The sequence below is a fragment of the Argiope bruennichi genome, chromosome 4, assembly GCF_947563725.1.
Source record: "Argiope bruennichi chromosome 4, qqArgBrue1.1, whole genome shotgun sequence".
Taxonomy (NCBI): domain Eukaryota; kingdom Metazoa; phylum Arthropoda; class Arachnida; order Araneae; family Araneidae; genus Argiope; species Argiope bruennichi.
This window is the reverse complement of record NC_079154.1, coordinates 124,144,259-124,156,911: the sequence shown is the minus strand read 5'-3', so window position 1 is coordinate 124,156,911 and position 12,653 is coordinate 124,144,259. Positions and strand designations below refer to the sequence as shown.

Below are 12,653 nucleotides of genomic sequence, written 5' to 3'. Positions count from 1 at the left end.
ATTTTAACAGGATATTTTTTTAATCCTATTATCTGTATAAAATTCTTTTGGGTAAGTCAAAGCATCTTTGCAACAAAACAGGTTGCGATTTACATCGAACACTATAATCGCTTAATCCGTTTAATTCTTTGGAACGATTGAAACAGAAGCAAGGGCGTTTATTTGAAAAGTCTTGTTGCATACTTCTAATATAAACGCCTTTTATTATTTGTTTTGAACATCATAATCTTTCTGCTCATAGAAACAATGGAAAGGTTTGAATTTTTTTAAGTTAATTTAAGACTAGGAAATATATTTTATAACGTAAGACGTCTGCAGTTAACATCCCAATGTTAATAAATGTTATAAAATAATATTTATGACAAAACTCGACTGAAAAAGCACATTTCTGCAACGCAGCTTACTTATGAAAATTATGCTCACTATGCTAATGCTGTACATACGCAAATAACTAAATCATCGATACATTTATGCAATCAGAAACCAACGGAAGGGTCTTCCCAATACTTTTTCGCATACTTTTTAATAAACTTGTCATGCCAGAGAACACTTTGCCTGACGCTGGCGTACAACAAGTACAAAATATTAACTACTGGTGTGAATTAATCATTTTTACTGAATCTATCGTGTCATCCTTGGCGAGTTTTTTTTGGCGATTAATCCTTGGCATGCGGTTAATAGTATTCGAAAACTGAATTTGTGCTTCAGACACATTTTTCTCAATCGATTTAAACAAAGATTTGACACAAAACTTCACTTGTTGTCATAAAATCTAATACCTAATTTGATATATTTAAGTGGTTACGTTTTTGAATTCTTGCGTTTACATGTTTCTGAAAGTACGGACCGACAGATAGTCAACCCGTTGTTAATTTTGGCTCAAACTTTGACAGTTTCTATACTATAAAAGTTAAATCTATATGTAGAATTTTGTTTATCTAGCTATCTTTGTTTTGCAGATATTGTGTTGACTTACATTGGAACAGATGGACAGACGAACTTCCTGTGAACATATTTTACTCAAAGTTTGATATAAATCTCCAAATTTGGTGTAAAGATCATATTCATTTGAGTTATCTTTGTCACAGACGGATGGACATTTTCCAAAAATGCGTGAGCTCGGGGAGGTCTGAAACGTAGAAATTCGTCAAACTCTCGTGTTCTATTTTTGATGATTTCTATACTTGCTCTATGATACGTATACGAGAAATTAAAAAGATGAAATCTTTTGAAGAATATCTACCATGTTGCAAAATCCCAAATCATTGTATATTATCCTTGAACTGCAAACATGACACCATTGTCAAAGAAAAGCCATAAAATGACAAAGAATACATTGTTCTCCGGTGCAGCCAGTACTATGCAGGAACAATTACATCTGTGCTGAACAAATAAAAATGGACTGCTGTTTGAAGTATATACTTTCCGCAAATGGCTACCTGCATGTGAGTTACATTTCAACAGAGAATCGCTTCTAATGTAGGGACTTATTAATTCTAAACCAAAACCATCCGAAGTAGCACCACATGGAAATATCCAACTGTAACTTTGGTGACGTTCTCAACATCACAACAGTTAAAAACAAACCATTTTGAGCTGTAAATGCTTATTATGTATAGTATTAAAAAATATCTCATTTTTGCTTTTATCACTATTGCACTATTTTTCGCCTTAAAAGGATACTCAGATAGATTTGTCATCCGGGCTGTACCCAGATATCTTGCACAGTTTTGATTGGGTATTCAAAAATTAAAATATATAGTATTTTCTCTTTCAATTTCATAGAAACGCACTGAAAAGTTTCAAAGTATTCCTATCTTCTTACTTAAAAGTATAGATAACCGTTAAGGTATTCTGAAAAAAAGATCTAATAGCTTGTTTTATTGCCATGTTGCTATGACTATTAACTGCTCCTGGAAGATCTTTTTGGCACAGTCGTTGCGTATGGTTAAATGTTTCTCTTTTTCTTTCCTCAGGTCTGAGAAACTGAAACCGTTCTGGCTGTCCCTGCCAGAAAAAGATAATATTCCCTGTTTAGAGATGCTCACGAACGCTCTGCTGACGCCCAAGCTGTCTCCGGAATATTGTTCTGCAGTCGAGAGGGCTCTGTCTTCCCCGCACAGCAGAGTCATACCGTTTTTTGGCACATTCCTCAGAGAGATTAAAGATATACTGAGGGGAACACCTAGTCTCGTGGTTCTGGCACCTGGCGATGTGAATGAACTACAGGTGGGATATATAATAAGATTCAGTACAATCTGAATTAAAAGCAATTAAATTAAATGGATATGCTTTTTCATACCGAAAAAAAATCATTAGCTTCTCTGAATTTTTCAAATAGAAAAGCATTAAAAAATAGAATTTTTTTTATTAAAATAATGCATTTTATTCACAATGAAAATGAATAAGAATCTTCAGTGTGTAATAATTTTCTCAGAAATTAACTTTTTAAGTGACTAAGAGGAAATTTAAAAATAAAATCATTAATTAAGAATGAAGGGTTAGGTGAAAACGCATTTAACAGTTGCGTAAGAACAAAAAAAAAGAATGAAAAAATAAAAAAGAAATATTATAAAAAGCTCTCGGAATTTTTCTAAATAAAATAACGATGCAAAAAAAAAATATATTAAGTGTGCTTAAAATAGATATTAATATTTTAAAATGGTTTTAGAGCGATACAAAATTGATTATGTGAACATTATATTAATGGGAGGGGTTTTATTTGCTCTCCTTTAAAGTTTATTCTCGACGCCATTATAAAAATCCATTAATCAGAAAAACTACGTTGCTATTTTTGGAATAATATTTACGTTCCCTAATTATTGTTCCCTAATTCGCTATTATATCTTCAGACAGTATATTTAAAGCAATCTTATCGCAGTCTGGTCGGAAAAGCTCGAATTTTATTTATATGCCATGCTTAACCACAGAAAATATGGTTATTTACAATTTTAATTATTCAATATTAAATTTTATTGCCATATAATGAAAATCCATCTCTAATTTTTCATGTGCTTTTTTTAATAATCTTACTTTTTTTATATGAATTAATAAAGGAATTTATTTTATTAAAGCAATATTTGTAACAAATCAAAGAGAAATAAAATTTGTTTGTTTGTTATGTGATTACTTATGTCAGTTTCTTCCAATCTGTGTTTATTTAAAGCCTTGTTTATTAAATTATTTTTTAGAAACAGCATTCATAACAATAACAGAAGAATACAATTTTCGAGACATTATAATTATGCTCCTAATGCAAGATTTTGAAGTTTCAATGAATTTATGTTATACATATAAATAATTTGTCGTATCATGAACTTATACTACCTTTTAAGAATTTATAAGTATTATATAGAAACTGTGAGGAAAGTCAGCCATCTAACTCTCCGACCCGCCACGAAGGCACACGGATTTAAACCATAAAAACTGAATGACCGGACCGCCGCAACAGCAACATTGGCGGGAACTGTGGTTGAGTCCTAAGGGCAGTCACCGGCCACTGTACAACCCTCCCCGAAGGAAGTACGTCCCGTCATCGATGGGAGGAGTCAGATCCCCCACCTATTAGTGTATCCTCCAGGGTGGCGAGATCCAACCACCATGCGGGAAGCATCTCATCCTCATTTCGAGGTGCCATCCGGGGGGAGAAACTGGGAGGAAAATTATTTGTAAAAACTTTCCTAAGCGATTACTATAATTTAGAGAAAAATTTGTTTGTGGATATTTGATTTTGAACCGGACGAATTGCAATTTTTACCTAGCCAGAAATTTCGTATTTCCACTTCATGATAAAGATTGCAAGATATTTTATATTGTGATCGATATGTAACTTGTACTATTTTCAAAACGTTACACCTTTGCTATTTTTAATGTCCTTGCACTGCCCAGTTACGACTTGCGATGAGTAATAAAATTTGAAATGAAATGTAAAATTGGGCTGCATAAAATATTTAATTAATCCAGGAGTGTTTTACCTGAGTTAAAGTATGTGAACTGTGGAAGCGGAAAGAGAAAAAGAAAAATCCTTCCATTTCACTCTTGGGCGCTTACCGGATATGCTTCATAATTTAGATAATGATTGCTTCGAGAAATTTTTTTCTCATCATTTCTCGTCTCTTAAATTTCAGTTATAGTTACTTCGGAGTTGGAAAGTTGCTTTTCAATTAATATATAAAAATAAATTTAAGTTTGTTTATAATTTTATTTTTAATTATATAGGAAACCCATGATTCAAAATTGGCAACAAAATGAACTTAATTTGAATTTATCGTAGAATAAGAAATATTCTCACAAAAATTTTTACAAATTTATTAAAAAATAGAGAAAAAATTCATATATTTCATTATTAAAAAAATTATAAATTAAATTAATGAAGTAATTTATAAGATTAAAATAATTATGAATTAAAACTCTGGTAAGATATTTTCCAAAGTAAGATTTCCATATCTTAATTCTTGCAGAAATTACTGACCAAAAATTTCTTTTTTAATTATTTATAAAACTAATTAAAAGTTCAAAAAAAATCTCTACGCACGGTTCATGGGTTTTAAAATATACATTTGCCAAATTTGTTTTTAATTTCGCATTGATATACTTTGATGCAGAATTCCATGTATCACCCTTTGTTGTTTTTACGGATTTTTGTTTTTTAGAACAAGAAAAATTCATTTGTGGTATGTTGCTTTCGGAAATTCTTTTTTCAAGATTACATTTTTTTATTATTATTTCTTTGCAGTTTATATCCGACAATTGCGGTGAGGACCATTTCTTCTCTCGAATCGGAGTCGGTGGTTTAATTAACCTGGAAAAAATCAGGAAAACACACGCAGTTTTAAGGGAAATTCAAGCCTTCCATGATCATGCCGAAGCGAGAAACAAAGTACAAATTGAGGAAGTTCCGCCTGATGAAAGAGAAAGGTATAGTGTATTTTCTTAAATTTTACAGAAATTTTAAATTTAAAAAAATTGATAATTAGGCATAAATTTTTATATTCTAACCAAACATTTTTTAATTAAAGTTTAAATGGGGTTTGGTTCTGCTTCTGAAAAAAGGGTTAAAAATATATTGAAAAAAATATGAAACTAAAACATTGTGGAATATCTTTGTATATCTTTGAGAAATACTGCTACTTTAACCATTAACTGCCAATTTTTTTGTCCAGATATATAAGCGCAGAAATTTGTGCAAAGGTATAATTATATTTAAATGCTGATTTGTTTTGAAAACATTTGATATTTTTTGAAAAAGGATATGGTTATAAAAAGATCTATAAATTTATTTCAATAAAAAACAAAAAACTGAGTAATTAACAGATCGTTACTATAAATAAGTTACATTTTATGTACAGTATTTCCTCTTAATATGAAAAACAAACCAAAAATATAATGTTGCAAATATGACATTCTGTTCCGTTAAACGTACAGACGAATGTCAAATTTGTTTCCTTTTATAAAAAAAGGAAGCACAGAATACAAGTTTTCTGCTACACACAACAATGCATAAATTGGTTTCAAAATTTTTGAATTCGTTCAGAATTAATCTTTTTATATTGTAAAAGTAAATTGCGACAGCCATTTTAATTTCGTTGTTCTTACTTCTCAGAAGTGACGAACTTTACTTGAGATGAGACAAGTTTGTGGAAGAATTCAATTTTTTCCATTTAAAAAAGAAAAACGTAAAGCTTTCTTTTCATTCCTGTGACAGTCATCCTTTTTTGTACGTGTCCTTCAAATTATCATTACCGTACTCGTCTGTTATCTTTTTACCGCAGTATATTTAGAATAAAATATATGATTTAAACAAAATGCATAACAATTTTTTGATATTTTATACTAATTTATATTGGTTGATACTAGATAACAATACTGTTATTACCTTGATGAAGAACAATTACTTTGGGAACAATTTGGAAATTAAAACATTGCTCTGACACATATTTCATACTAAAAGATGCTGTCATCGCTCGAAGTATAATAACAAAAAATTCAAAAATTCCCTTTAATTGAAATCTGTCTACTTACTACTGCTTCATTTCACCAACAATTTCAAATCGCCATTGCTAAAAAGCAAGATGCCTCCTAAAGTAAAGAATTCAATGAAGGACGGCACACTTCAATGGTATTTATAGTTAATATGCATTGGTTATCTGGCACCGTTGGCGATATCAATATTGGCTTTCTTGGCTGACGATTTACGAATGTAGTGTTGCTATCATAACCAAAGCAAATTCATTTCGTGAATTTCGTTATTAAAATATGTACTCAATCATATGTATATTACTTGGCAGAATTGAGCCAATTGCAATCCATTGCACAATAAATTATCTACAGTGCAACAATTATTATTTTGAAAAATTGAACATCATTTTTTAAACCTCAGAATACTTTATTCGGAGTTGATATGGTTTCTGATTGAATTTCTGCGTTATGATTACAATATTATGAGAATGTGTAATCGGATTATTAGTTAAGGCTGTTACAATATTTTTTCTTTTAAGTTCTAAGAATGTACAAAGTTGAAGTGAAATTGAAGTTTTTGAAAGCTAATTTTCAGCTAATATATATATGTATATGTATAAGAAGAATTGTTCATAAACACAAAGGGCAAAAACCAAAAGAATGCAATTGAGCATAAATAAATTTTTCAAAAGTGATATTTCTAGTATTATTAAATAAAAATAAATTTGTGAATTATTGATATTTTATTATTTAACGTCGTAACTGTGTTATAAGACACCTACCAAATCTAAAACTTGATAAATTGGTTGTCCATTATGAAAAATTCAAACGGCTCTTCCGTTCGTTTTCTTTGCGATAACTTTTTTAGCTTCCTAAACGTTTATTTTTCTTAGCAGATAACCATATTTGTTCACGTTACTGGGTGAACGAAGACTTTTGTCTTGAAATGTGTCCATTAACCCCTCTATCTGCAAGTCATTAAGTTTTACTAATGTTTACAAATTTTCCTTATCTAGAAGTAACGATACAAATGCCAAATATGCTGAGAGATTTGTCGATAACTCAATATATCCGGATTGTTGCATCAGAATAATTTGAGGAATGAATAAGGAGTCTTTATTTCTACATATTTGAATTAGATTTTTTTTTCTCTAGCCCATCCAAATATTGGAAAAAAATCATTCGTACATTCGAAGATTTACATTAGAACGATCTTAAAATATGCGAGAGACCTATATTGATGAAAAAAGAAATTAATTATCGACAACTATTTTCAACGGATACGGACTTGGTTTTGAAGGTTTAATATGTTTTCGACAGATTATTTCAAACGATTCTGTTTATTTTTTTAGTGTTTGATGCATTTAAAACTAAACATTGTTAATGAATCGATCTGTTCATGATGAATCTGAGAACATTTTATTGAAAACTTCTTGAGATATTATATAAATTAAGAAAAATATTTTTTTAGTGCCCATAATGTTTATATACTCAACGACTCTGTTTTCAGTACTCATATTTTTAAAAAAAATGCTTTGTTTCAGTAAAAAAAAAATATCATATTTATTGCAGTTTAATCATTTCCACTTTAATTTAAAGCATAAATTCTACGGGAGCTAATAGAAAATTAGAGAGATACCATATTACGTTATGGCTGAAGGCCTTTATAATATTATGAGTGAATTATATGACTATTAAAATTTGAAGTTTTAAAATATTTTGATGAAGAAGCAATTAAAATGGGAGTTCCATAAAATATTTAATTATTAAAATTTTAACGTGCATTAAGATTGGCGAACCGGCTGATCGCCAAAGGCGGCTAGTTATCAAATAAGATCAACATACGGCGAGAAATTATACAAGTGTAATTCAGTATACATAAACCGAGAATTCTCTTTCAACCAGCGTGGGTGGTCTCCCTAAAACTTCCTCGCATACGATCAAATAAATAACCTTGTGCGTTATTAACCATTTACCATTAACGGACAATTATTAGGAAAGCACCTATTAGGGTGAGATCTTTGAAGATTTATTGCTGGCGCGCGGTTAATACAAAAATACCAGAAATCCTAATGTATATGTTGAATGTTTTTTTTTTCGAATATTTCAAAATATGACACAGAATTTCAATTTTAGTGACAAAAATAATGTAACAAATTCATTCTTATTATCAATAGTTTTGAATTTTGAAATCAAATATTTCTCAAATTCAAAAACCAGGTGGGGCCATTACTCAATAGGAATGAAAATTCAATTTAAATTATCTAATAAATTAATAAAGTTTTTTTAATATTGATGTTCATTTTCATCAAAAATGAAACACATCAAGTTGAATAAAAGTGCGTAAAAGCAGCACTTTTTATATTGATTCATTTTTAACGAATTATCAATGAAAAGCAATAAAGCACTTATCAATAACAGATACTCTCAGTAACAGATAACCTGTTTTCCTTAGCACGGATACTGATGAAGATGAATCTCTATACGAAGTCCAAAGTTCTCCGCACGATCCTTTCGTCAGTCTGTTTCCTGTCAGCTCCAAGTGTGAAAGTTACCAACTCCTCCAGTTCCTCCACCACGGCTGCACTGTTATCCACTGGGACGAAGATATGTCCCGGTCTGCACTGGTCTTCCTCAGACTGGAAAGGAACAACGGGACCATCACCTGGGCTAGGCCCCCGTGGAGTTCCCTCAAGGGCACTGGCCCACTGGACTACAACCTCATCAGCTCGGACTATGACCCGATATCACCTGGATTCCTTCTCAAGTACGAAACCTCCGATATATCTTACAATTCCATTGAGGAAGGATTTCTTGATTTGTCTAGTGTGAAAGAGGTCACCATGGTGCCCTGCGAATCGAACAATGTCACAAAGAGGCATGGCATACCGGATGATGTGGAGAAGAGTTGTCTGAGGTTGCATTATGGGAGTAGCCTCTCTGATAACAGGTATCTAGAGATGGTGGCACCGATGATGGTGACGAAACTGTGGCTCAAAGGAATCGAGTTTGTGATTGGCGAACTGAAGAAGCAAAAAACGTTGAGTGATAGGAGGATATCTTGGTTGAAAGAAAAATATTTATATTTATATTTTGAGGACCTTGTTTGCTGTGGACCCACTCCGGCGGATGCTATACAAGTAAGTTAATTTTATGTTCTTAAAGAATCAAACATCGTTGTTAATATTTCATTAATTATAAGTATATGCTTATATTTGTAAAGCTATTTTGTTAGTTCTTGTCTAACAATTTCATTTTGTTTATAAGGCAAAGAATATATAAGATATTTTGCTTTTGTTGATTGTAAGATATTTCAATTTTATTTAAATTTTAGAGAATAGTTGGCATCTAAGTTTATTATTCTTTATGATTATTTTCATAATTGTAACTATTAAATTTTATATACGACCCAGGAATTGTTAACTTTTTTCCTTAAAATTTTAAATATAAAAGATTCCTCTTATTTTGTTAACAATGCTATATTATATATTTATTACTACATATGTGAGCAACGAAATGATATTATTCCTTCCCTTTAAAGTTACGTCTGTTTCTAATTCTTATTATTTTCAAGTTACAATTAATGTGACTATGTATTATTTATTACTAGCCGCCTTTGGCGACCAGCCGGTTCGCCAATCTTAATGTTCGTTAAAATTTTCATAATTAAATATTTTATGGAACTCCCATTTTAATTGCTTCTTCATCAAAATATTTTAAAACTTCAAATTTTGATAGGCATATAATTCACTCATAATATTATAAACGCCTTCAGTCATAACGTAATATGTATCTCTCTCATTTTCTGTTGGCTCTCATAGAATTTATACTTTAAATTAAAGTGGAAAGGATTAATCTGCAATTAATATAATAATATTTTTTACCGAAACAAAGTATTTTTTTGTAACATGATTATTGAAAACAGTCACTGAGTGTTTAAACTTTATGGGCACTAAAAAATATCTTTCTTAATTTATGTAATATTTCAAAAATTTGTCAACAAAATTTTCTCAGATTCATCATGACCGGATTGATTCATTAACAAAGTTTAATTTTAAATGCATCAAACACTAAAAAAAAAAAAAAAAAAAAAAAAAAAACGAATCGTTTAAAATAATCGGTTGAAAACAGGTTTAAAAAAAAACTACTTAAAAGACGATGGTCTTAAAACTATAAGCATACACAAAGAATATATAACTAACATAAATACACTTTAATTACAAAAGCATGCAACTAATCTAAAAATAATTTAAATCGTTCGTTGATATTGGTTGTCATGTCAACAATCAGACAACAATGCGCATGAATTTACAACGCTAGTTACGGTAACGCAAATGCGTGAGTTTTTCTAAGCCAGTTGGGGTAACGCTATGCAGATTAGAAATTTTTATTTCCTTTATTCTGTTTTATTTTAATTCAAAAGTATTTCAGAATTAATCTGAAAGATCGATTCATTAACAATGTTTAATTTTAAATGCATCAAACATTACGAAAATAAACAGAATCCTTTGAAATAATCAGCCGAAAAATCTTAAGCCTAGCCTCATTACTGTTGGGAAAAAAAACTGAACTCTTACTCATTTGGTGGTAGGGAAAATGAATAATTTTTTATCGAGAAAGTTAGCTTTTAATTAATAATTAAAATTCTAATTAAAAATTCAAAAAAAGGGACCCCAGGTGCACATTCCCGACCTCTAAGGTATACATGTACCAAATTTGGTAGCTGTAGGTCAAATGGTCTTTTCTGTGGAGCGCCAACACACACACACATTGAACTTTATATATAAGTATAGATTTGTACTGTATTTGTTGTGAACTGCTGGGCGTAATTGAAAAAATTGCATTACAAATGGCACAGTTCAAATTCATTGAACGGAAAGCATTATCAAATGTACAAATTTTTGTAATCAACTAAAATTTTATTGAGTGACAATTAATAAAGAAATTATTTTATTCCAACAATTAATGAAATTCTTACAATCACAAAAAAAGTTGTAAAATGATTTAATGTATAATTTAACGAAATCTTCTTTTAATTTAGCAATACTCAAATTTCATCTGAAATAGGGGACTTTTTTAACCATATAAAATTTGTGTGTATTGCAAGTAGTATCTATCCCTGTAACAGATTCACGCTATATCTGATATACCGATACTGATATACCTACAACTGATATACCGATTTTCTTTCTTGGTTTCTTGTCTCTCTCTTTTTTCTGAATGATGAATTCACCAATGAATTTATGCATCCAATTATCTATAAAAATTGGCGATAAAAAATGTTTGTTGATTTCTAAACTGTTGCAACATGTATTCATTTTGAATTATTAACATATTTATGTTCAATTCAATGTTTATCTGAATTTCACGTCTATTTTCAAATAATTAAAATATGCACATTTGCGTATTAATATTAAGTTTTATAAGTTCTATAAAAGCCACAAGAACTGTTTTTATTTCTTAGAACTTGAACAACTGCGTACATATCTGCAATAACTATTTGAATTATTTAACATCCCATAATTTTATTTTAAAGTAGAGGTTATTAACATTTAAAACGACATACAGAATTCCAAACCACTACAAGTAAGCATTTTCGTTAGAAAAAAAATCATCAAAATTGTCTTGGCAGCTATTCCTTTGAATTTTTTTTTTTTTTTTTTTTCAATTTTTAAGTAGGAACTTAATAGGAGAAAAACTGACGGAAAATGAGAGCTCTGCTTATTGTTATTTAGGATTAAAAAATTAAGTTATCAAAAGCATTTATTTCTAACTACTGTTGTACAGGGTTGTATATTTTCGTAATCTTTAATTTATAATTTAATGTGAAATGTGAAAACTATTATATTTTAAAGACTTTTTTATATTTCATAGCATTCAAAAACCTCTGCTGTCAAACAGAAATATTTCAAGTTTATAACATAAACTATGTCGTCTCTGATACCTTATGAAATGCTTTTCATTGAGTAAACTATCCATTTATCAAAATGACTTTCAGTTTTAGGTTGTAAAATGTAACAATATTAAACAAATTAATCTCGAATCTTTTATTTACATGTTTGAATGGCTCCACTACAATTAATGTAATAAAAGACTGCTGCCCTTAAAATAATAAAGTGAGATATACTATTCATATATTAATCTGAGATATTTGTCTAGATTTTTACAATTATAAAACTGAGTAAATATGAATATAATGAATGGAGTGACTTTTTTATTTTTTCGTATTTATTATTTATGCATTTCTATGTTTTGCGATTCTTTCTGTGTTAGGTCATATTGATCAGAATATATAAGAATTTTATATATATATATAATATTAAAAGTATAATAATATTTTTTATATTTTATATATATATAAGAATTTTTCAATTATACTTTCTATTCTGAACTGTTGTTGAAATGTTTCATATTGTTATGTTTTTATTCTAAACAACAACAAATCATTTCAAAAATGATTTTTTCACATCTCAACGTTTGTATATTCTGCATTTATTAGGTATTCGGTGGTCGAAAATGGACGTTAGGATCCGTGGGCAGTTCATCCTCGATGGACACGTCTGGCTTCAAGCGCGTCGCCAGCTTTGGCGTGAGCACAGGGAAACTACGGAAAAAGAAGTCACAAACTTCGCTGGCAGCCATCCGAGTGAGTAAACCTCGCCAATCATTACTTTTCATCGCGTGTAGCCGCAGAA

At 30.0% G+C, this 12,653-nt stretch overlaps 1 protein-coding gene across 2 annotated transcripts in view; it reads left to right on the top strand.

Moving 5' to 3' along the window:
• Window positions 1-12,653, top strand: part of LOC129965402 (1-phosphatidylinositol 4,5-bisphosphate phosphodiesterase epsilon-1-like) — a 365,955-nt gene that overhangs the window by 309,959 nt on the left and 43,343 nt on the right. For both annotated transcript variants that reach the window (XM_056079248.1, XM_056079249.1), the window contains exons 20-23: window positions 1,977-2,229; window positions 4,736-4,917; window positions 8,414-9,098; window positions 12,458-12,604. In XM_056079248.1, coding sequence (XP_055935223.1) covers window positions 1,977-2,229; window positions 4,736-4,917; window positions 8,414-9,098; window positions 12,458-12,604 — 1,267 coding nt within the window. The remainder of the gene's footprint in view (window positions 1-1,976; window positions 2,230-4,735; window positions 4,918-8,413; window positions 9,099-12,457; window positions 12,605-12,653) is intronic.